Raw genomic sequence first — 24,309 nt, 5'->3', positions numbered from 1 at the left:
CCATCCCCGAAACCCCCGTCGACCCCCCCGCCTCGCTCATAGCCGAAAGCATCGAACTAACCGGTTCCACTGGCAACATCTACACCATCACCATCGGCCGCCAGCCCTCCTGCACCTGCCCCACGCCCGCGGCGGCCACCAGTGCAAGCACATCGTGTACGTGCTGAAGCGCGTGCTGCGCGCGCGGTACGCGCTGATCTACCAGCTCGCGCTGCTGAGCGAGGAGGTAAGGGAGGTGTTGCGGGTGGGCACCGGAGATTGTTGGGGATGGGAGCGCGTGGGCGCAGGCGCAAGGCCATAGCGGCGGTAGTACGCAAGGGGCGAGTGCGGCGGGGAAGCGGAAGGCGGTGGAGGGGGATTGTCCGATTTGTTTCTGTGAGATGGAGGAGGGCAAGCGTGGTGCGGATGCGGTGGTGTGGTGCCGGGCGGCGTGTGGGCAGAAAGTGCACAAGGGGTGTTTGAGGCGTGGGCGGCGACGAAGCGGAGTCAGGGGAATCGGGAGGTGACGTGTTCTTATTGTCGGAGTGCGTGGCAGGGGGATGAGGACATGGTGAGCAAGATCCGGTGAGGCGGCCGGGTAAATCGTGATGGATATGTTAATGTGGCCTCGGAGTTGGGGATCAGTGGCCGACGAGGTGAGTTTGGCCGGGCTGGAAATGAAGTCTACTCGTGGGTGCTGACCGTTCTGTTTAGACTACAGCTCATACTTGCCATGGTGGTCTGGCCATTCGCAGAGCTATCGTAAGGCTAGGGGCTATTACTAAAGCGGTGGTGGTTGGCAATGTTCCAAGGTGGTCATTATTACTTCGTGGTTGGGTGGCATGTTTAAGATTTACATACCTTTGAGGCTACTACTCTGGCGTCGACAAGCTCTGCATCTAATGTCTTATCGGAAGGGCCCGATGAGCTGGTGTTGTATTGTTATGGATGCACTGAGGATTAGACGTCGGTCACATACCCCGTCATGGGAACTCCAACTGAATCGTTGAACCATGGTTTAGTAAAGTAATGAATGAAGCTTTCGGTAGTGATGGGTATCTGGTGCCTTGTTTTTAAGAGGGCAAAACGCAACGCTTCGCGGAACCAAGTTATAATGCATGCTGATGATGTGAAGGCAATCTTCTGAGCAACCCGGATATCTCAAACGCCGTCACCGTCACCGTCCCCGCCTGCGCCCGCGCCTAAAACCTCAGCCTCTTTCTTTATTTGCTCTTTTTTTGTCCGTAGACAACGTGGCTATGTAGCGTTAGTAACTCGACTTCACTAGACCCATACTTCCCCTGGCCTTATTTAGGGCGGCGGAAAAGAGAAGAAACACTCACTAATCAAACTGTGCATGCAACTTAGGCTCCTTCAACTCACTCCTCACTTTCGTCAACAACGCCAACACTTCATTCTCCTTCCACCCCAACACACCACAGAACAGCCGTAGCGAAAACGCCTCCAACCCCGTCATGATCTGCGAGATGTTATACATCCCGACTTGCTTCAGATGCGGATCCTTCGCCCACGGGCCGATGGGCAGGCGAAATCGTCGGTGCTCGATATTGGTGAACCCGGCGTCGCGCGCCCATTCCTCGAGTTTGGGGCCTGGGCATGGCTCGCGGCCGGCTTTGCGTGACGCTTCTAGGAAGGTGTTGATCCAGCGGAGGGTGGAGGATTCGGGGGTGAGGGAGCCGTCTTCGGAATAGTACTGCAGGTCGAAGTCTTGGAATTCGGCCCAGGCTCCAGGGGCAAGGTTTCTAAAGTGAGGAGGGTGGGGGGTTAGTTTGTTGGGGACTAACGTAAGGGCCTGGCTGCGGTTGAGACGCACTCGTAAACTCGGCCGACAAGCGTGGGCCAGTCGAGGATGGATCCGGTCATGTAGCGGCAGAAGATGAAGTCAAAGGGTCGCTCGTAGACCCATGGGTATTCGACGTCGTCAATCTCAAAGCGCACGTTTGGTGGCACCCATGGAGGTTGTATGGCGCTCAAATCGTTTCCGAGAATCTAAAGGGCAGTGTGTTAGGTTGACTTGGCCGTGAGACATGTCCATCCCATGTTGGTGTCACAAGCATGCCTCTGAAATGTTCGGGAACTCATCCCCCATCGCCATGCTCCCTGCCAAATCCCCGCGTTAGCCCATGCTGTTCTTCCAAAGTCGCTCGTGGTCTGAGTCCATACAAATTCCAGTTCCGGTCCCTATGTCAAGGACGCGGTCGATCTTGTCTGTGTCAATGGGCGCGAGAAACAACTCATCACCGATGGCTTTTGTCATGAGCGCATGGGATAGGTCGAGGCGATCTTGCTCAAGTTCATCGTTGGGTAAATAATATGCTGATGGTTATTAGTTAGGCCCAGCCGTGAAATAAATCGGGCAATGCCGTTGCGTACCGCCAGCCCGAAACGCATGATAGCGGCGTCCATTTTCGACGGGATAGTCCAGGACGCTCGAGGTGATCGAAGCGGTGAAAGCCGAACTGTGGCGTTGGTGCTAGAATTAGCCGACAAGCGAAACTTATGGTGTGCACCTAGTCATGGTCGCACAAAAGAGTGAGACTCGAGTTGGTAGGAAGTCGGGTGTCCATACATCTCATCGCCGAGCGTGGAATCGTTGTCTTCCACGTGCTGGACATGCCGACCCTGTCAGCTAGCTCCCCGGTTTCCCCTTCCTTTTTACAATCCTTCGCTCGCCATTGGGTTGACTAACCGTCTCGTCGACCTCGATATTTGCCTCTGTCCTGCCTGTCATCCTTCACGTTTGATCTGTGGCTTTCGTGATACAGTAGATCGGTTCTCGTTTTGTTTCGTTGGGCTGTCGTTAGTTGGGGCTGGTATCAACCGCCCAGGTCGCTAAATGCCGAAGAACAAAGTTCTCGAATCTTCAGGATGGTGAAACCGAGACGGGTGGCGTTGGGTTTTGGAACCTCGAAGCGGGGAACCCGTTCGTTCTAAAAGAAGCCCCAGTGACACCCAAGGTGCTCTTTCGCCAAATTTGACCATGGCTCCGTTGGGCCTGCTAACCCGCTCTGGACGTTTCCAATTTTTTTTCCCGCCTTTAATGAACCGTGTGATCAGCGAGTGGATTTGGAAAGTGACTTGGCCGCGACCCCAACATGGGGGTCTTCTTGGCCTGACACCAGAGTCTCGAGTTTGGTTGGTTCCCTTTTCAAGGTGGGTTCCTTGACACGAAAGTCCTGCGCGAACGAACCCTGAGGTGCTAGTGGGAAAACTAAAGCACCCGGATGCATTCGGATTGAGATGCCGGCCGGGCTGTCCGGGTGGGTTTTGCGATGGCAAAAGTGAAGCGGGAACAGGCAGTTGGGCCTGCAGGTGGTCAGGACGCTGAGTGAAGTGACGGGGGAATCGAAGTGGCAGTGAAGTCATGCCTCGCTCGAACAGAGAGGGCCTCAAATATAGTTAAATGTTTGCAGCATCTGCCGCTGCCCTCTTCTTCTCTTTTTGTGAAACATACTCTAAATCTAAAAGAAATCCTGCCCAGCCCTAACTGAGACGCTGTGTCGCCGGCCAACGTGGGTGGCATTCTGTGCTTCAGTGCAGCAAAGCGACTCGGGTTGTGCTTGCACCTGCCGTCGAGACCGTCAAGACCGTGTTGACTGGCACTGGGCAGGTGGGGTTTTACCCTTCCTGGTTGCTCAACGGGCGCCCCACAGTCCACGCACCCGCAACCGGGACTCGCGAAGGTCCGCTGTCGCATTCCGCCTGGCGAAAGTGGGGAACGACCGAAACATGACGGAGTTCTTTTCCACTGTTTCCACCGCTCCCGCTGGGGATTTTCCATCTAGGGCTGCTAGCCTCTTACCGCTAGCTCGAATCAAAGTTGAACTGTGGTCCGGAGGCTCGGCGTGCCGGCGATGGACGCCCAGAAAGAGAGGACGGGAGGAGGTGGTGTTCGTCTGATGAGCAGCCAGTTCGCTGCGTGCCGAATTTATTGGCGGGGGGTTCCTTGGTTGCCATCCTCAGATAACGTCATGTGGGACTTCTGCAGGTATTGTCAAGGTGATCAACCTTCGACTTCGCATGCCGCATGCATCGCTCCAAGCCTCGCTCGAAGATATCCCCGCGCACGATGATAACCCTTTCGTCCGTCGACTCGATCACGGCCTGAAGTGGCAAGGCAGTTGATACCTGATCGAATGAGAAGCTCCATAGGTAGCATTGGAGAGATACAACCCGTCTGCTGTGAAGTGGTATCATTTTTATGCAGACTTCCCTTTCTTGAATGCGAGGGTGATGCGAGGCACGCTCTGCAGCTTTTCGCGCATCTCGGTCCATTCCGGACTAGTAGGTGGGCGTTCCATAACATCAAAACTCAGGGATTTGTGGCTCGTCTCTTGAACGGCCCGGGCCTTGGGGGAATGCAAGTTTCAGCCCCACCGCAAAGTCACCGGGCGCGCCGGGAGCTTGACCGACAACCGCCCCACACCTACCCCCACGATATCGACTATCTCCGGCTTCCTCACCTTTCCCAGGGCTTCCCGGCTCTGATTGCTGGGTTTCTGGGGGTTACTTAAAGACTTGACTGTCCCGCCTTCTTCTGTCCTCAAAGCAGCGAGGTGATCGGGCTTCGGGCAATCTCATCGTGGCCACGGGACAGACCTGAGTGAGACAAACGTCTGGGTCTCTCGGGACCAAACCAAAGCGGGCAAGAAGCCATGGTGAATTTCCTGACGTTAGTCTCCGGTCACGTCCTCAAGTCATCAGCATGCAACGACGGCACAACGAGAAAATCAATCTCTCGTCCCGAAAACCAGATATCTCCAGTTTTGCCGGGAAAATATCAAGAACAGGCAGCCGGACGGCTCGTCCTCATCGTCCTCAACGGCCTCCGATACCCACGCGAGCTGTCCTCACGACTGCAGAAGATCGACAAGGGTTGGCTTATCGCGCCATCGCACTTCGCCTTGGTCCAGGCCAGGCTCCCGGATCATTGCATGATGCGGTCCACCGCACCTTTCTGCACTTTTCCACACCCAAACCGACCGATCACCTTTGAAGCCGCGCCCGCCCGCCCATCTCCATATCTTAGATTGAGTTGGGTGGCGGCCTCTTGTCCTTTCTACCTTTTTACTAATCTGCAGACGACAAGGAGGGCGGGGCGGAGTTTTTGGATGGTCGCTCGCTGCCGTCAGCATGCAAAGCGGCAGAGAAGGCCTGCTTTGAGTGGAACGAAGTCAACAAGTGAGACGGGTACGACGTGGCGACGCTGACTGGAGTCAGGCTTTTCAAGAGTTCGTTACGCAGAGAGGAGACGGTTTTGTCCGGCCCAGCTCCGAGAGGAGCTCGCTATGGCCAAAAAAAGCAGCAGACCGAGTCCCTGGATAACTTACTTTGCTACAAAAGTGAAAAAAGACCAAAAAGAATAAACGAAAGAAAGTAAAAGAGGACAAAAAAGAATAAATCTAGAAAGTGAAAAAAGACAAAAAAGAGTAAATCAATCAAAATGTACCAAGATTTGATCGAATGTTAGTGGATTTGCCTTGAGCTATCCATTTAAGTGTGCCGCGTTTTTTGGCCATAGCGAGAGGAGTTGACGTTTGACCCCAACTCAGAAGCTCAGAAGTCAGAAAAGCGACCGGAAGAAAAAGGTGGGCCCGGAAGCGGCGCAGCTGCCTGGAGCTCCACGCACGCCTTCAATCGATGGCCGATCTGGCCGCCCGCGCCCGCGTCCATGATATTCGGATGTGTGGAGGCAAAGAGGAGAAGTTGCCGTGCTCTCTGCGGGGTTGATGGAGACGTTTTGAGGTCAGCAGCCTTGTGGGTTGATGTTTTGTGGTTTTTCCTCGGTGATCAGCGAGTTCTTGCTCCTTCGTGTCTCCATGGCTCCGATCATTTCGCCTTCGGGTCTCTACTGCCGGCCCCTCAGCCCCGGGCCAGCCGACTCATCGGCCGCCGGATGACTGATGGCGAAGATGGAGAGCTATCAAGCTCGGCAAAGCAGTCCTTGCGACGGAAGGGCAGATTCCCAACCCTGGTAGTGTTCAAGAACGCCCAGCGTCACCCGGTGAGAAGCCGTGGAGTAGAAGTGGAGTAAAAGCAAACCACTGCCTTCAACAAACGAACCGAAATGTGAGTGAGGACGGCTCAGAACGTCGTTAGCCGGTTGCGTGGTTCGCAACGCAATCAGCTCCGGGGGTCACTAAGTTAGCGCGAGGCAACCACTCTGCCACTGCATCGTTGGAAGGATTCAAGCCTGGCGAGCCTGGGCGTTCTCTCAGAGCGGTCGTGGCGGGCTGCCGCTGGGAGGGAGGGCCTTGCAGGCCTGGGGAAGCCAATCAAGGCCAGTGAGTCACGAGACGAATCGGCAGTGGAGCCACTGCGTGGCTTCAGCTTGAAGCTCAATGGCTACCTTAGGCCTTTGTCAACCAGAGAGTGGCCTCTTCTCCAGGCCGCAGCGCCCCGGATGCCTGCAACCTCATGCAGCTTCTCGCCGCCGCATCTTGTCCCCCAGAAAGAAACAAACGGGGGGCAAGGTTGTTGCCAATTGATGGGCTGGAGCTCTCGGGGCTGAATTCCGGGCTGCTTACTGTGAAATGGTGACTGGTCTTCGGTATAAAGACACCCGGTTCCCAACTTTTATTCTTTTGAGAATTTCCTCAAGGCAGTTTTGGAAAGAGGCAAACCATTTGCACTTTCCCCCATTACTTTAATTTCCCATTGATACTTTTCAAGGCCTGTGCACATTCCAATTCGAACACAATGGTTCGCTGCTGGCCTTCGTTGAGCTCCCGCTCCAAGAAGGATGCGGGGGCCGCTAAATCGGGGAAGCTCGTCGATGGCGGGTCGAGCGCATCCACACTAAGCACTGACGCCAAAAAGGAGGAAGAGAAGAAGGACACGGAGAAGAAGGACGACGAGAAAAAGGACAGCGAAAAGAAGGACGACGACGACAAGAAGGACGCGACCGAGAAGAAGGATGACGAGAAGAAAGACGACGCAGACAAGCCTAAGGTGCCTGTCGGGTCACTCAGCGAAGCCAAGAACATCTACAAGGGCGCGTCCGACGACGACGGGAACTGGACATGGGTTGACAAGTATCCGGATGACGTGGAGGAGGCGGCCGAGAACGAGGAGACGGCCAAGTTTGCAGTCGTGGTGCGCAACCAGAAGAGCAACGACAGCCGCAAGAAGCTCGAGGCCCACAGTATCATTGTGCAGAGCCCGTTGATCCGGGCTGCGCTGGCGGAGATTATGGCCGATTACCCGGGCGTGGCATGCGAGCTGACCCGGCTGGAGTTTGAGGCGCCGTTTAAGCCTTTTGTGCACCGGTGGTATGTTGTTTCCTTGTTTTTTTCTTGGGGTTAGAATTTGAAGGTAAAACAGCTATGCTAACTTCCACAGGAACGAGTTCCAAAAGTACTACGCCAAGCCGGACCTGGACGAAAAGACCAAGGAGCACATGAAGGTGCTGGTGGACATCCTCGAATACGAGATCGGCAAGGATGTCAAGACATTCCAAGACTACGTCAAGAACGGCGTGGTGTGCTTTAAGGACCTGTGGATGATCTTCCAGCCCGGCAACGTGGTGATCGCGCAGCACCAGGGCCCGCTCAGCGCGTTCGAGATGGTCGAGACCGAGTACATGCAGAACAACTGCGGCAAGTTCCTGCAGGTGCGGTGCGACTGCGTCGACTACGGCGGCAAGGACTTTGGCCGGTACCAGGAGGGCATCAACATCCCCGAGTTCATCGGCACCAAGAAGATCACCGGCCTCAAGATCTACCCGATGCACTTCCACGAGGAGCGGGACGCCGTGGCCGCCCGCCTGATCAAGCGCGGCGCGACGTTCGAGGGGCTGGCCGGGCACCACTACAAGGAGTACAAGGGCAAGGCGATCACCTGGGACCGCGAGGGCAACGAGGTGGAGTGCCAGATCACGGGGCGCATCATCGTGGACATCGACAGCTTCAACCGCTTCAGCCCGTGGCGTGTGCGGTACCTGCAGGACTTCAACGCCACCGATCTGGACAAGTTCAGCAAGCATAAGGAGGAGCTCAAGCTGGCGGAGGAGAAGTTTGTGCTGCCGCCGTACTACCAGATGCTGTGCCGGTGCCGCACGCGCGGGTACTCGCTCAAGTTCAAGAAGTGGCTCGACTTCTTCGTCGAGCAGGTCAGCGAGGTGGTGTGGAACAGCACAGCGTTCGACCGCCTGGTGCTGCCCCCCGACCAGAAGGAGCTTATCATGTCCTTCTCGGAGTCGCAGATCGCCGGAAGCACGTTTGACGACGTCATCCAGGGCAAGGGCAAGGGCATCATCTGCCTGTTGTCGGGCCCGCCTGGTGTGGGCAAGACGCTGACGGCCGAGGCGGTAGCCGAAAACCTCAAGGTGCCGCTGCACATGCTCAGCTCAGGCGACCTGGGGTCGGACCCGTGGGAGGTGGAGCGCGAGCTCAAGTCGATCCTGGAGCTGGTGGCGCGGTGGAACGCGATTCTGCTGTTGGACGAGTGCGACGTGTTCCTCGAGGCGCGCAGCACGCACGAACTGGAGCGCAACAAGATCGTGTCCATCTTCTTGCGCACGCTCGAGTACTACGAGGGCATCATGTTCATGACAACCAACCGCGTCGAGGATATCGACGCTGCCTTCCAGTCGCGTATCCACGTCAGCATCGAGTACCCGGATCTTACCTCTGCGTCGCGCCGCACGATCTGGGCTAATTTCCTGCGTGGGTCGACTATCAAGAGCTCGCTGACGGATAAGGATATTCATGAGCTGGCGGAGCTGAAGCTGAACGGGCGGCAGATCAAGAATGTGCTCAAGACGGCGCAGTTGTTGGCCGCGCGGAAGAAGAGTGAGACGCTGGATCGCAAGTATATCGAGACGATTTTGGTGATTGAGAAGAAGCGGCCGGGGGCGCCGCAGCAGATGATGCATTACCTGTAAGAGCTTAGGGAAGAGATGGGATGGGATATGGGAAAGGGACTGGGGGATAAATAGGGCTACGGCGTTCAGGGGGGATATCGGTCTCTGCTACGTCTCATTGTATATATCTGTATGTATCGGCGTTGATGTGGCACGATTCCTCGTCTAATTACTACTATTTTTTTTACTTTGTTCTATTTTCCGATTCACATTAACACCAACTCACACTCACACTGATAATACACGATATGGAACCCCCTTACAAATCCCCCAACACCTTCGCAATAGCCTCCGCAGCCGCCCTAGCCGCCTCTTCCTCCTTCCCCGGCGGCATCGTCACCTCATCCTTCCTGGCATCCTCAATCTCCCTCCAAAACTTATCCCCCGCCTCCTTATCCCCCTTAAACAACGTATCCACCACCATCCGCCTCGGCGTCTCCCCCAGCCACTGAAACAGCGAAAAGTCCCGAAACTCATCCGCCCGAAAAATCTCCAACATCTCAATCTCCTCATCGCCCACATTCTCCACAAAATGCCCCATATTCCTCGGCACGATCCCGACGTCCCCAGCCTGGTAATCAAATGTCCGCGCTGACCCTTCGGCGCCGAACACCGTTACGCGAGCTCGTCCCCGGAGGAAAAGAGTCCACTCGTCGGCGTTGGGGTGCCAGTGCATTTCGCGGAGGGCTCCCGGTTGGATGAGAACGTGGGCGGCGGCGATGGTTTGGGAGATGGGGAAGTTGTGGGAGTCGGTGATGCGGACTTGGCCTCCTGTGGTGTTGAGTGGTTGTTGGGCGAGCATGTGGTGGGTGAAGTTGTGTTTGGATTTTTTGACGTGTTTGCCTTTGGGGAATTCGTCTGACAAAGACCCTGGTTGGGACCCGGTGAAGATGTAGCGCTCGGAGGGGGGGATGTGGGCGAAGATTTCGGGGGGCAGGTGGAAGTTTTTGCTGATGACGGATTTCGGGGTGTGGGCGAGCCAGTCGGTCAGGATGAAGGTGGATTCTTCGGAGAAGGAGCCGGAGTCGAAGATGAGGAGGAATTCGGTGCCGTTGGGGGAGAGGCCTTGGAGGGAGTGGGGGACGCCGGAGGGGAAGTACCAGAGGTCGCCTTTGGAGAGGTCGTCCATGAAGGTGCCGCCTTCGTAGTCCAGTGCGGTTACCCGTACGCTGCCGTCGATTACGTAGGCCCATTCGGCTTCTTTGTGCCAGTGCAGTTCGCGGATGGCGCCTTCGTCGAGACGCATGTTGACGCCGGCTAGCTCGACGCTGGCGGGGAGTTCGCGCTCGGTGGTTTGACGCGTCCAGCCTCCTTCCTGGGTACTATTAGCACGGGTTGCCGGGGTAAAGGATATAATCACCAGAGACGAAAGTACAAACCTCAATACGAATATGCGAATCAACAAAACTCCACCTCAAATTCGGCATATTCCCATGATCCGTCGACGGCGGGCGCACCAAATCAGCATTCTGCCGCGCCCGGTCCGGGTTCCATGGTCCCAGCACCGAGGCACCCAGGCCGTTCCGGTACGGCAGCGGGTCAAGCCCCTCGCCGATGGCATCGACCGCGCTGTCGTACGGGTCTCGGTGGCCGGGGGTGTAAGGGGGGTTGTTGTTGGCCTTGCGGTACCGGGCTGGTAGGGGCTTGCCGTCCAGGAGACGTTGGCGTGGGCTGTCTTGGACTGGGACGGCGCTGGTGAGGTGGGGGAGGGTGGATGCGCCGAGGGCGAGGAGGGGGGTGAGGCGCATTGTGATATAAGGGTAAGTTTTACTGTAATACAGCAACAAGTTGGTGATTAAGTAGGTCGGTATGTATAGTACAGTACACAGGCGCGTCCTGAGTGAGATTCTGAGTTCAGTCTCGGTTTGAGAGGATGAGAAGCCTGGTGAGAAAAGGAAACAAACGATTTGGTCTCATAATATGGGCATGAAGTCGACCATTATATCATCATTCGAACCCGTTACTAAGCTTTCACAGTACCGTCCCAACGGCTCTCGGCGCGTTGCCCCAAACTGCGTGTAAGTCGATGATTTCACCCAAAACGGTATCAATACGCCCTCCCCGCTATATTCCCACCCCGCGTTACCATACCATACCACGGCCACCGAGATCCGCATCGCCACTCCTCTTCTCCAACATCTCTTGCTGACCGGACATATGTCGGCGAGGTCGGCATTGGCGTCAACTGTAACACTGCCCAAATCCAACCGTAACACCATACCAATCGGGAGAAGAAGGAAAAGGCAAGTCGTCAGCCGGCCCTCGCCATGACCTCATCCATTCCTCCCGGGATTGGTGCCTTTTGCCAAGCCGGATCGTCTTGGCAGGGGTCCGGACGCCGTCCGCGCCCGGGCCGCAGAAAGTGTGAGCCGGCTGTCGGCACCGAGAGCCGGGTGCAGCGATGGCCCGGTTAGTCCCGCCGTGGTCCCCTGAGGTCCCCAGTAAATGCCAAATCCGGTCGGTTTAGCGCGTGAAAGTGGCATGATTCGCAGGGAGTTTTGCCGCGGGACGAAAAAAAAAAAAAAAAGGGTACAGTACAATCATACGACCGCGTTTGGTGCGATAACTCCGGAGTATAAGATAAGTGAAAACCACAGGTTTCCCGTTTGGCGGATGTCTCACATCCGTCCAAACCGACGAATTGATGACTTTACTCCCTCCATTTTTCTGTTTTCTGTCTCAAATTGGCCAGTAATTGACCATGCCTCACCACGCGGCAGCCATCGGTGAGCCGCATCCCGATCCGGAGCGCACGCCTCTCTTGCCCTCACAACACCGATATCCCAATGGAAGTGCAGATGGGGCCGCCAAAAAGCGCCCATTGCTCCATCGCTGGGGACGCCATCTGACGGTGCACATCTCGCGGGACTGGGCCGATTGCGTCCTGATTCTATGCTATTTCATCACGGGTTTGCTCGACAGCGCGTCCATCTCGGTGTGGGGGTCGTTTGTGTCGATGCAGACGGGTATGTTTTACTCTTTTTTTTCTCTTCTTTTATAACGTATCACGAGCAGTACAGTACACTAACTAACAAAACTAGGCAACTCCGTCTACATCGGCCTTGGCCTCGCCTCCCCGACAACCAGCACCCGCTGGATCAAATCCGGCGTGTCCGTCCTCTCCTTCTGTCTCGGCTCCTTCCTCTTCAGCCGTTTCCACCGGCGTTTCTCCCCACACCGCCGCTGGGTCCTGGCAACCTCCTTCGGCATCCAAACCGCTCTCACTGCCGTCGCCGCAGCGCTAGTCACCATCGCGGGCCCACCGGGCAGCCCCGAGGAGATCGGCTGGTTCGTGCTGGCGCCCATTGGGTTGGTAGCGTTCCAGGCGTGTGGGCAGGCGGTGGTGAGCCGGGCGTTGCGGTATAATGCGTTGACGAGTGTGGTGTTGACCAGTGTGTATTGTGATTTGTTTTCGGATGCCGGGTTGGTGGCGTTGAGGAATGTGGAGAGGAATCAGAGGGGCGCGGCGGTGGTGTCGTTGTTGTTGGGGGCGTTTGTGGGGGGGAGGTTTGCGGGGAGTGGGTGGGGGGTTGCGGGCGCGTTGTGGACGGCGACGGTGTTGAAGGTGGTGGTTGTGGTGGTGTGGTTGGTGTGGCCTGCGGAGGAGACGGTGGAGGAGACGGACTAGGGAGTTGAATCCGAGTTGTTGTTCCTGCTCGTTTTACGAAGGAATGTTGGGCATTGGTGCTAAGCATTATATTGGGTATGTATGGCATACGGGTACAGTAGGAAACAAAGACAAATAAACGGGGTCTGGTAGACGGATTCAGGGAAGCATTGACGGCGCATCCTTAGGTAGACTTCACTTCCACTTCAAGCATCTAAATGATTAGAAGTTCTGTTAGACCACAAGCATCACACGTAACTCAGCATGTTTCGCGAAATTTATCCCTTTCGGACCCTGAATCTCGCTGGTTCAAACAAACCTCGAAATTGAGAATGCAACTTTTCTATCCCAAAGCTCGGCTCCGGATCTACCCACCCGGTCTTCCCTCTATCCGTCTATCCCAGTTTGAACCCAGCCCAAACACCCAACCCCACACCCATCCCCAAATTACCGCCCATCTCTCTCTCTCACATCCTATCAAGATCCCAACCAATGTATCCCGACACCTAGATCCCCCGCCCTAAAAGTTCGAGCAGCAAATCATGTCTCCCTTGCGCTTCTGGTGGTGATAATGAAAGTCCAAGCTCAGCTGGCGCCAGCACATGGCCGCCAGCGAGTTCGTGGGCCAGGTGGCAGGCCCGCCGGCAATGTTGATGGTGAAGACAGTCTTGCCGCTGCCGTTTTTGCGTACCTTCTTGGTGTAGTTGAGGATCCCGATGTCTATGAGGGACTCCTCGACGAGATCGCGGCAGATGCTGCAGGCTCCGATTTGTGGGCCAGTCATGATGGGTTGGTGGTTGAGGACTTGAGGTCGAGGTGAGAGGATGAAGTTGTTGATGCTGGATAATGGGGAGTAATCAAAACAGGGTACGACGATGGTTATAAGCCTTTTTCAGTTGGGGACCACAGTTAATACACGCTCGAGTGCGCTCGCGCCCACGATGTGACCCTTGACGAGTGTGGTGTTGTAGTGTGGGTGTACTTATCGGAAATGCTAAACAGTCTCCTCTCGTATAGGTACCTAGATCCGAGAAGAGATTTATTGCGCTTTCATGGGCTACTAGGTGCTGCTACCTGTCCTGTTGGGAGCTAAGGTAGGCCAGGAAGGCCAGGAGGGCCTAAACTCGACCCGATCTCCGGCCTACTGCCGGACAACCCCGAGCTCGGTATGTAGGTACCGGGCCCGCTACTTACCCCCCTCCCCCCAGCCGTGCCACCTCCCGTGTTACACACTACCACTGGGGAACTTTAAACTGACTCTCGGCTGGTTCCGCATATTTTCTAGGCGTGCCACGCAACGACACTCCACGATACGTTACAATGGCACGGAAGGTGGTTTAATTAGCTATTCGGTGTTCGCTGAACGTACTCCTTCTACCCCACCTACCAAGGACACCAAACTCAAATTCTTACAGCTACAAGGCCGCTATTTAGGAACCGCCCAGAAGTTCGCCTGGCAGGCAACAAACGATTGCTAGGCATGGTGGCACCTTTTCGCTCGAGTCTCAGACTCTCAGACTCTCAGCGTGAGACAACAACCGTTACTAGCTTGTAGTTATTAGAGAGACTTACACTGCTGTAAGTCGGAGACACGCAAGCGAAGCAAAAACTTCCCCGCATTGATTACCTGTTAGAAAATAGAATTCATGTGGGCAATATGAGAACTAGAAGCACAGGTGACAGTCGTGACAAATTGACAAATTTACAAGCCCGGCGCTAGTATTACGTCTGCTCCCACAGATCCACCCTGACATAATTAATCGAAACTCGAAAGGAGCGAAGTTGGCCGTTGTAATGGGCCCTTGCTCCCTGTGCCGTAAAAGCCAAACAAGGATGATGATGCCTACCTAATCTGGGGCCCCGCGGCGCAGCGATCAGTTTGGATTGGGTAGTTGGCGATCCTCAAGATCCCGTCGGTGGGAATCTGTATTCTTGCGTCAAGGCGCGGCACAGCCGCGATCCATCCAAATACGTGTAGTGCATGGACAAACAACGAGACAACCAACGGGTTATGTTCACCGTCTGAACTCTGAAAATTGGACGCTAGACGGCTTCCATTCACCGAGGCACCCTAACGGATGAAGTTGACGTGTAACACTATGAAGCTAGACGAGAGAAAGGATTGCACGTATTTAAAGGGGGTGGGCGGCCTTGATATTTCACGCAGCAATTTGACTGTCTGGATTATTTCTACTTTACATGCCTGAAGTAATCCAACATTGTACCGACGTGCACTAGCGTTACCAGGATCAAACGGGCACAGCAACGGGTGAAGGGACGGAAATATCTTGTGATTCTTTTTGAAGAGGTGAAGCATCCACTTACATGACTACTTACAAATACGGCAAATTCGCCGGACACTGGCAATTATTGCTCATGCCTCCCTTTCTTGCCGCTCTTCTTCATTCCCTAAATCCCACTGTCGCCAGCATAAATCAGGGATGGGACAGCGAACTCCAACACCAGTGACCAGCCGATGTGCCAGCCGGGAAGCTTCGATAACAGATGAAGCAGGAGCTAAATCAAAATGTAGGAGAGGTGCCGGAGGTTGACAGCACAACGTTGGACTCGAATTATCTCAGGACCTCAGACCAGTAGTGGGCGGTGTGGCGGTGCATTCTATCGTAGGTATTATACTATAAGCCAGCATCAAACTACACAAGGGTAATACGACCATTATATTACACGGAGGGCATCAAGACCAACACGGCCAGCACATTACAAGGATGGCATCGAACGGCCCAAGCCTCAACACGGCCATCGAATCAAGCAAGGCCAATGCGATGCCCGCGTTAGTCTCGAATCGATCTCGATGCCCGTGTTCAACCTCAATGCCCAGATACTCCACCAATTGGTTTATTATCGGCTGTAAAATACTAACGGAGGATCTCCTTAGTGGCCTAATGGTCCTCTCCAACTTTGAGGCAGTTCAAGGCGGTGGTTATAAAGTTCCCATAGGGTAGGCTATCGCAAGGGTTGAAGGAGAGCTAATAACACGAAGCTTTCTAGGCCAGCGAGTTAGAACTCGGTCAAAACAAGAGATATAGAAAAGCAAAATATACCGTTAGAAAGCCTATGCTAGCCTTATCTTTCCGATTAACTTTTCAAGATATAAAAAGCATATATTGTTGAGCAATTGATAATAGTTTGATTTGAGATTTTGGATTTTGTATGGCGCACAATGACAGAAGTTGCGAAATCGTTCAGGACGTCCACAGATGTGTTTCCGAGGGGAAACCGAGACGGACCTATAAGTACTTGTGGGGTTGATTTACGCCACCCGGTGGTGTAGCCATCCATGATCCTCGGGAAATGCGACTGTGATCCAGAGATAACATGTTTCACGAAATCTATCCTTTCCGAGTCAGATCTCGCTGTTCAAACAAATCTCGAATTTGAAAAAGCAACCTTTCTATCCTAAAGCTCGGCTCCGGGTCAATCTATCCACCCACCCAGCCCCGTCATACCCTCTATCCGTCTATCTATCTATCCCAGTTTGATTCCTACCCAAACACCCGACTTCTCACCCCTTCCCCCATCATATCCGTCTCTCACATCCTATTCCCACGGATTCCCCCCCCTCTCTAAAAGTTCGAGCAGGCAATCATGCCGTCATCCCTGCGGACGCTGTTGTGGTAGTGGAAATCCAAGCTCAGTCGGCGCCAGCACATGGCGACCAGCGACTCCTTGGGCCATGTCTTTGGTTCTCCGGCGACGTTGATGGTGATGACGGTCTTGCCGCGGCGTGTGGTCTTTGAGTAGTTGTAAATGCTGCTGTTCTGGAGGGACTCCTCGACGATGGTGGTGCAGACGCTGCAGGTTCCGATTTTCGCGCCCATGGTGGTGGTTGTGGGTTGTTTGTTTGTTGGAAACTTGGGGTTGGATTTCCGGGGGGTGGTTGAGTTGAGGACTTGAGGACTTGAGGTCTGAGAGGATGAAGTTGGTGCTGGATAATGGATATCGACGAGACAGGCTATGGCCATGGTTTTATACAAGGCTTTCGGTTACAGACCTCACTTAATACAGGCTCAAGTGCGCTCGTATCTACGATGCGGCCCTTCGCAAACATGGTGTTGTAGTGTGGGTGTATCATAGACACCAAAGAGTCCCCCCTCGTATAGATCCCGGAAAGCCTCACTCCACCTTCATGAGCCACAGCTGCTACACATCATGTTGGGAGCTAGGCCAGGAGGGCCTAAACTCAACCCCATCAACTCAACCCCATCTCTGCCTACCTAGCTACTCCAGTGACTCCACTGCCGGACAACCCCGAAGTACGAACACCCGGCCCGCTACCCTCCCCCAGCCGTGCCACCTCCCGTGTTACACACTAGTAAATCGAGTCTGCGCTCACATTTTTTCCTAAGAGCGTCACGCGGCAAGACTCCACGCTATGTTACGATAGCATGGAAGATGGTTGTTGAGTATTCGCTAGACATGCGCCTTCAAACCCCACCAAGGGGTCAAGGACGCCAACTTCTTAAGGTCGCCATTCAGTAATTACTCGTTCAGAAACTCAGTCACCTCGCAGGCAACAGGCGATTTCCAGGCAACTTTTCGCTCGAGTCTCAGCATGAGACAACAATTGGTTTCTAATTGGAAATATTCATAGCTCTGCAACTCGGAGACTCACAAGTGGAATGCGAAATGTTGCCCTCACAAGCTAGAAAATAGAATGGCCCGCGATCAAGCGGCAGTGTGAGAAACTTAGAAGCACAGTCGTGACAAACTTACGAGCCCGCCTAGCGCTAGTCACTAGTGTATCCCCAAGAACCACTTATCAACCACTGATATGACCCAAAGGAGCGAACCGACTGGCCGTTATAATGAGCCCTTGCTTCTTGTGGCGTTGTGCCGTAAACGCCAAACAAGGATGATGATGCCTAGTCTGGGGCCCCACAGCGCAGCGATAAGGTTGGGTTGGTTGGGTTGGGCAGTTGGCAGTGGAATTTGAGATTCGGAAACGCCAGTGAGATGGATTTCTTGCGTCATGCTGCGGCACAGCCGCGACCCATCCAACCACGTGAGTGAGGGGATCGATCGAAACGACCGTTGAATAAGTAGACCTTCCATGGACGGCTTCCAAACTTCCATTCACTGAGGAGCCCTAACGGTTGAGGTCGACAATGTAACACCATGAAACTAGGCGAGAGGAACGGTTGTGCGTGTAGACGTGGTGAACGACCTTATTTCGAGCAACAGTCCAACCGTTAGGATTATTTCTACTTTGCGTGTCGCAAGTAGCCATGCTAACAATCTTTTCTGATGAAACTTAGATCTTTTCGGCCATTCCCGTTCTACTCCGTACAAAGTGTAACCTACAGTGCGTTATTCAACCCCCCCCCCACCCCAAAAAAAAGAAGAAGAAAGAAAGACGACAACAGTGTGGTGAGTTTTTCTCAGCAGGGACTCACTTATACCTCTCATTAAAAAGTAGTCCTCAGCTTCGGATAATCCTCCGCATGCACCTGCAAATCAGCAAACACACGACCTGAATCATCCTCGCTCAACCCTTCCATCCTCTTGATATCCTCTTCCTCCAACTCCTCTATCTCCTCTTCCGGCTCGGCCTTCCCCTCTTCCTGGTCCTCTTTCTGCGGAGACAGAGCCTTTTCCGTTCCCGACGACTCACCCACCATCAAAATTTGGGTGTGGACATAGTCGAGATGCTTCGGCTGGGTCGGCGACCAGCGTAGGGATCGGAATTCTTCGAGGAGTCTGTCCTTGTTGTTAACTCTTCCCCTGACACAACTCACGAACGAACCCAGTAATATGACAGGACTCACTCCTTCGGATACTCCGCCCCCTTCGGCCCCGGACCCCCATACTCCGGATTCTTCGTACTGACAATAAAACTTCCCCTCGCCTTCAACCCCATCCCCTCCTGCACCTCCCCCAACTCCCCCGGAAGCGTCAGCACATACACCAAGTGACTCTGCCGGCCCGTGCTCGTGAGCGCATACACCCCTTCCCCAACGGGTGTTGCCGCCGGCGTGTGGCGGTCCCCGGCCGTCTTGGTCGTGTACTCGGCCGACGCCAAAAAATCGTCACGCAGCTGCGCAAACGAGGCGTGCGATTTCTCGACAAAGCTGATCCACCGGTCGCGGCCGGAACGCGGGAGTGTCTTTTTGGGGACGAGGAGCAGGCGTGAGTTGCCGGCGTCGCCGATGGGGCCTGAGCTGAGTTTGGCGTCGTGCGCGATGGGTCGGAGGAGGATGAAGGCCCGCGCGATGTCGTTGATGGAGGAGGGGGAGTCGGTGTTGACGCGGCCGCGGTAGAAGAAGTAGATAATGCCTTTCTCGAGGATGCTGGCCGGGGTGTCTTTGTGAGCTTGGGGCTCAACGGCTGAGTCTTTAGGTTCTTTGATGGGGGGTTCCTGCTTGGTGGTCTGGTCCTCTGGAGCGCCGTTCTCTTGTTTCTTTTCTTCGTCCTTGGTCTCTTCCTTCACCTGCTCGGTGTCTAAGTTTTGGTTCTCATCCTCCTGCTTAGCCTTCTTCGGGCTAGGAGGCTTGACGACCTCCTCGTCCTCAGTCTTATGCTTTGACCCCGGCTTGGCTTCAGAAGCAGGCGCAGCGCTGGAGGGGTCTTCCTCCTTCTTTGATGCGGCCCTAGTCGTGGTCGTCATGTTGATTGTGTCTAGTGGCTAGATAATATGGTTGACATGTGCAATTGAATGCTGTCCAGTGACACCTATCCGCCCGCATGAGAGAAGCGACAATGAGATGCAGAGGTGTAGCATTGCATGGTGAGGGGGGTGCCCGGGTGTGTTACCCATACACGGCATATTACGTGGTGATGTCATAACTGAGATGGATCGATTCTGAGGACATGAGAGACTGGGAGTGGCACGAGGGCATCCAGCCTCCCCAAAATCCCGCCTTCACTCATCAAAACGCCTAAGCGCTAACTCGGAACGGTGTCGAATATTGACAGTTTCCGTTGAATTTTCACTTCTTTGAATCCTGTGGGAAGTTGAATATCTCTTGAGTGAATGAAGGAAAGAGCTACCTGAGAACGTGGGGAAGGACCTCCTAGTAGAAACGCTCGGACCGGTTGCCCAAGACTCCCGTCTTAAGATGGACTGAGGTGGAGGCAACTTCGAACGTTCGAATGTGAATTCAATACTTCGTATTGCGCAATGCTAAATCGATGAATAAATGCCCAACCCAAGGTATCGATGCTCTACACGGCCCTATGAGGAAAACACACAACGCCACCACCCATGACAGAACAAGCCATAAACGCTACATGCTAAAGGTGGTCCAGCTCGACCTTCTTCTCAAATCCGACAAAGTGCTGCTCCGCGACAGCCAAAGACTCCATCAACTCCCGGAATTCTTTCCCCAGCCGAGTCGCCCTCCGTTCTTCCGCCTCGGAGGCTTTCCCATTATCGGCGCTGCTCGACCTTTGCAGTAGCAGCCCCATGGCCGCGGCAAACCGGTGGTCATCCGCGGCCACAGCACACTCAGCAATAGTGCCGCAAATGGCCAGCCATCCCAGAATCAGATCGGTCTGAACCGAGCCTTCCATCATCCGAAACTCCATTGTCCGCGGATTGCTCCTCGCCCGGTCGTCTTCTTGCCCGAATGCACTGAAGTTGAATCCCAACCGACGGTACTTCTTCTCTTCACCCGATAATAGCTGGCCAAGTTCGAGGTGTGACTCGGCCTTCCAAATCTCCCCAAAAGCAGCTAGGTCGGTGGTGGACGCGGTGAACTGGTCTCTGATTGCGGCTTTGATTTGCCGGTCCGATATGTATCTCGGAGCGTCGACGTACTCCGCTGTGGCATCTTTAACCCGGTGGGCAAGCCGGCTATGCTGACGCATGGCGAAGCCCCAGGTGTACGTGTTGTGGAAGTTGGGCGACTTCGGGTCCCTAATACTCCGCAGTGTCGGTTCCGCTAGCCACAACAACGACCCGAGGCGTTTCAACGTCGGCAAGGACCAGGCCTGGCCATGTATTTGTCCAAGGTGGATGTGCACCTCGCAGGAGCAGTTGGCGAAGAGGCGATGACTCGAACTTAACGCGCCGAGGACCTTCTGCATCCGGCCCAGGCTCTCAGCGCCCGCAGCGTTCAACAACATCTTGGGCGAGCATATCTCGACCTTCACCCAGACATACCCCTTGAGCGCCTTCTCATCGTCGAGGGGCTCGGCCGAGTTGGCCTTCTTCACGAGCCAAGAGCTCTGCCAAAATCGTTTCTCCTCTAAGCCGAGCGCTCGACGGGCGTGATCGGCTATCGCCTTCTCGCCCGCATCCGTGATGGTTTGCGCAATGAGATCATGGGCCTGCTCGAGACATGCCGTCTCACTGTCCGCACAGCGGGCTTCAACGATGGGTCTGACGTCTTCTGGCTGAGGATCGTCCGCTCCGGGCAAAAGCAGCGGAACTAGCAGTTTCCATTCGAGGGCCACCGAGATGTCGCTCAGGAGGTCCACTTCTGTCGTTTGGTGAACGTCACCGCTCTCAACTCGTCGTTGATCCGTTGTGTTGGTAATAGTTTGACCGGGATAATTTATTGAATGGGCGGTGTTGATTGTCTTAGGATTTTGTCGATCATGGTCGAAGACCTCGAGAAAGGGGGCCATGCTCCAAGGGAGAATGCCGCAGGCGTCGTCTCCACGAATGAGCAGTGGGAAAGCCCATAATTTGGCCAATCTCAGCCCGAGCCAGGCGATGATGATAGAGGGTCGACGTGGCCGCGAGACTCGGTCGCCCTGGTGCGGGATGGATCGCGGCCGTTGAACTCTGCACGACATCCTTTGCTCCCCAGCATGCGCTTCACCCACATGGTTCAACTGCCAACGGAAAAAAGAAAAAAAGGGCCGGCAAGCTGATTTTTAATGGGACGGGAACTTCTCAATCGACAACAGGCTATCATCAGCCAAGGCCGCCCTCCCTTCCTCGCCGGGATTCCTCCCAGGTGCCGGGTTCCAAAGAGAAGGAACGCGGGTCCGCGGCTTTTCACAGATGGAAGCGTCTCGGTCCCAGACCAACTCCCTGCAGGCATGCTGACACGCAGCCATTGGTGCCATGGCGCGGTTGGTTGTGGGCTTGTGGCCCCCAGCGCACCCCCAATTCCAGGCTTTCCGGCTCTCCCACAAGGGCCACAACGGGAATGCCCCCCATTTGGCCCCCCTTCCTCCAGACCCTTTTTGGGCAGCAAAAAATCTGCATGCACCCCACCACCGCATGGCAAACGTGCAGGGCCTCATGCAGCGGCCGCACATCACCAAGCAGCGCCTTGACATCTGATTCACGGCCTGCGAGATGCCGTCCGACGAGGGCCATCCAGTGGTCGGAAGCGGCATGGTCCACGCCAATTTCCCCTTGACTATCCCCTTTGAGCCCGAGAGCCCTTCTCGAAGCGCGTTTCGTCTGCTTTCAGTGGGGGTGCCGAACAATGGGGGTTTGTCTTCGTCGGACTCGAGGTGGACGTTCAACCTGAACGTTATTGGTGAGTTCCAGTCCTGGACAGCGCTCAAGCTCACTGCAGAGGAACAAAAAGCCCCCGCCTGACTACCGCCACCACATCCCGCTCATCTTGCGTGATTACACGGTACCCCCGACTCCCTCGTCCAATGCGCCAGATTGCCGTGTACGGATTCCCTTATCTCCATCCGCCAAGGGAGGAGAAGGACGAACCAACCCCGCGGCCCGCCGAACCGCCCACATGACCTAATCCAGGGTCACCCGGGCCGAGCCTGGCCTGCCCTGTCAGCACCGGATCCAGGGACGAGGGCAGCGGTGACGCCGGCCAAAACCCACTGACGCTCTGACGTGCAGTCCCCGAGAGCCGCGTTCTTTGCCTGCCGCTCATACCTTGCTCCTTCTCATTCGCTCGGTTGGCCACGTTGGGATGCGATTCGGGATCCCTTTAACCAACGTTTCCCAGTCGCCCACATCTATTCGTCCCTTCTGCCGGGTGAGGTCGGAAACACAGGTCCGTGGACCATTTCTTACCCCAGCTGCCTTTCCTACACGAGAGAGCGAGAGTACCTTGATGGCGTTGCATTTTTTCAGCGTCAGCTCACACCGCTCAGGACGTCATGGGATCCCGTGGTTTGGACTGTGGAAGGGTGCAAGCCATGGAAAGGCTCTATCTACTCTCGCTGTGGTCGCCGAAATAAGCACAACTAACCAATGGGCCGCAACTTCAACCAGCCACAGCAGGAAAGGAACAAGCCGATGACAAAATTACAAACGTGTGGTTGGGTTGTCGTCTGCGGTAACTATGTGTGACAACAGCCAGTTTGACGTGATTACACGGCGCAATATCCTGTAGTCAGTCGCCTTTTCGCTTGGCTGACAAGGCGCTCGGAGGAAACCACTGCTGTGGTCAGAGGCTGACAAAACTGCAAGCACAAGGCCAGCCGCCGCAGCACAAGTCCGGCACAAGTCCGACTTCATTCGGGATGATGACATCGGCATACGTGGGGGCGAGATAGTCGATAAAATTCCTTGTGGAACAGGAAAGTACTGGCTCTTGAAGCTGTGACGTTTTCCTTCGCTTCAAACGCACCATGAAAGGGTCAAATCAAGAGCAGAAGAAAAAAGACGCGCAAAAAGAAAAAGGAACAGGAGAAAAGCATGAGGACACGGCTACCATACCCGGGACGGGAGCGTTTCACCCACCCACCGTCACACAAGAACGGTCTCGGCTGTGTATGCAGGCAGAATAAGACGCGCTGCGGTGACATCAAGCGTCAAAATGGGGTGGTGGGCTGCTTGCGGGTTACTCCTCCTGCACTCCTGCACTATATCCCTCAAACGGCCAGCCGCCGGAGCAACGGAGATAAAAGGCTTGATTGGGAGAGGAATAAATGGAAGATTGAACGTTAATTGAGGACACAAATAACCCATAATGTTAACCCATCCGGTATGCGATATAGGCGTGTTGGCCCTATAATACGGAGTCTTATATGGCTGATAACAGCAGAACTCGAGGAGCGAGGACTATCAGTGTCGCTTGTTGCTCGGCAATGCGAAAAGGACACAAACTGTGCAAACGGGATGCAACCAGGCGGAGGCAGCACAGGCGGCGCTGGAAAAAGAAAAGGATAAAAAGAAACTGCTCTTGATCATTGGTTCGCCAACAAACACCAAGGCCAACACCCACCGACAGTCCAGTTTTATATCTCACAAACACCTCAGGTTAAACACACAACGTGTATGAGGTATCACCGGAGAACAAAATCCCAACAGCACGCCCTTAACGTTACCAGTGTGCACACAAACTCATGAAGAACAAACATTAGGAGCAACGATGACCACATGGCACGGCACATCCACAGTACACAAACGTTTTATGAGTAACAGAAACTCCGCAGTGAGTCCATTTGCATTTCCATTTCATTAACAACAAGTAACTATCCGAACAACACATGTCCCATTGGTCCCCAATCCCCAAACCAACCTAACTTCATCCCATCAGAACAAGAAAAAACACCACACAAAACCCAGCCGTATCTAACAAATAAACCTAACGTGAACAACGATCCTGTGTCTCTGCGTCGCCCTTAAACGTTTGCTCGCTATTCAATATGTAGTGAGTAGGTCCAGCCAAAGCAAGCTACTCGATGCCCAATGCCAAATACTTTGTAAACCCGAACATCGCGAACGTGATCGCGTGCTCGCCGCCCACATACAGGATATTTACAACCACAAGAGTGTGTTCCATCCTCAACAGACAAGACAGGTAAGTGGGTGCGCCGTGGTCCACTCCCTCCCTCTGTCTCTCGCCTATCCTTCACTACCTCATCCATCCCTTTGCAAAGATGATATAAACACCAAAAGCCGACATAATGCAGCGGTGAATGCAAAACAACCAAACAACAT

The 24,309-nt window shown here is 54.6% G+C and overlaps 8 protein-coding genes across 8 annotated transcripts; 2 read left to right on the top strand and 6 right to left on the bottom strand.

The window, feature by feature from the left end:
* Positions 1–1,202: 1,202 nt before the first annotated feature.
* On the bottom strand, positions 1,203–2,731 carry C8A04DRAFT_39946 (S-adenosyl-L-methionine-dependent methyltransferase; the record flags this gene model as incomplete). Its single annotated transcript, XM_062784768.1, has 8 exons — positions 1,203–1,236; positions 1,323–1,742; positions 1,814–1,969; positions 2,052–2,100; positions 2,164–2,316; positions 2,374–2,459; positions 2,570–2,607; positions 2,690–2,731. The coding sequence occupies 8 exons, from the start codon at positions 2,729–2,731 to the stop codon at positions 1,203–1,205; spliced, it is 978 nt and encodes a 325-aa protein (XP_062633793.1).
* A 3,968-nt stretch (positions 2,732–6,699) lies between these two features.
* Positions 6,700–8,884, top strand: C8A04DRAFT_14972 (mitochondrial sorting; the record flags this gene model as incomplete). The annotated part of the gene is made up of 2 exons (XM_062778312.1): positions 6,700–7,271; positions 7,342–8,884. The coding sequence occupies 2 exons, from the start codon at positions 6,700–6,702 to the stop codon at positions 8,882–8,884; spliced, it is 2,115 nt and encodes a 704-aa protein (XP_062633792.1).
* A 238-nt stretch (positions 8,885–9,122) lies between these two features.
* On the bottom strand, positions 9,123–10,611 carry C8A04DRAFT_32093 (oxalate decarboxylase family bicupin; the record flags this gene model as incomplete). The annotated part of the gene is made up of 2 exons (XM_062781977.1): positions 9,123–10,178; positions 10,243–10,611. 2 exons carry the CDS (start codon positions 10,609–10,611, stop codon positions 9,123–9,125), a joined length of 1,425 nt encoding a protein of 474 aa, XP_062633791.1.
* A 953-nt stretch (positions 10,612–11,564) lies between these two features.
* Positions 11,565–12,491, top strand: C8A04DRAFT_32092 (uncharacterized protein; the record flags this gene model as incomplete). Its single annotated transcript, XM_062781976.1, has 2 exons — positions 11,565–11,829; positions 11,905–12,491. 2 exons carry the CDS (start codon positions 11,565–11,567, stop codon positions 12,489–12,491), a joined length of 852 nt encoding a protein of 283 aa, XP_062633790.1.
* A 499-nt stretch (positions 12,492–12,990) lies between these two features.
* Positions 12,991–13,254, bottom strand: C8A04DRAFT_14996 (uncharacterized protein; the record flags this gene model as incomplete). Its single annotated transcript, XM_062778320.1, has 1 exon — positions 12,991–13,254. The coding sequence occupies one exon, from the start codon at positions 13,252–13,254 to the stop codon at positions 12,991–12,993; it is 264 nt and encodes an 87-aa protein (XP_062633789.1).
* A 2,800-nt stretch (positions 13,255–16,054) lies between these two features.
* C8A04DRAFT_32090 (uncharacterized protein) lies at positions 16,055–16,309 on the bottom strand (the record flags this gene model as incomplete). Its single annotated transcript, XM_062781975.1, has 1 exon — positions 16,055–16,309. The coding sequence occupies one exon, from the start codon at positions 16,307–16,309 to the stop codon at positions 16,055–16,057; it is 255 nt and encodes an 84-aa protein (XP_062633788.1).
* Positions 16,310–17,896: 1,587 nt separating this feature from the next.
* Positions 17,897–19,095, bottom strand: C8A04DRAFT_32089 (uncharacterized protein; the record flags this gene model as incomplete). The annotated part of the gene is made up of 2 exons (XM_062781974.1): positions 17,897–18,188; positions 18,257–19,095. The coding sequence occupies 2 exons, from the start codon at positions 19,093–19,095 to the stop codon at positions 17,897–17,899; spliced, it is 1,131 nt and encodes a 376-aa protein (XP_062633787.1).
* Positions 19,096–19,721: 626 nt separating this feature from the next.
* Positions 19,722–21,059, bottom strand: C8A04DRAFT_32088 (uncharacterized protein; the record flags this gene model as incomplete). The annotated part of the gene is made up of 1 exon (XM_062781973.1): positions 19,722–21,059. One exon carries the CDS (start codon positions 21,057–21,059, stop codon positions 19,722–19,724), a length of 1,338 nt encoding a protein of 445 aa, XP_062633786.1.
* Between the last annotated feature and the right edge of the window lie 3,250 nt (positions 21,060–24,309).

This window comes from Dichotomopilus funicola, assembly GCF_033296635.1.
Source record: "Dichotomopilus funicola strain CBS 141.50 unplaced genomic scaffold C8A04scaffold_79, whole genome shotgun sequence".
Lineage (NCBI taxonomy): Eukaryota > Fungi > Ascomycota > Sordariomycetes > Sordariales > Chaetomiaceae > Dichotomopilus > Dichotomopilus funicola.
The sequence above is the reverse complement of the archived record's forward strand: the minus strand, read 5'-3'. Positions and strand labels throughout refer to the sequence as shown.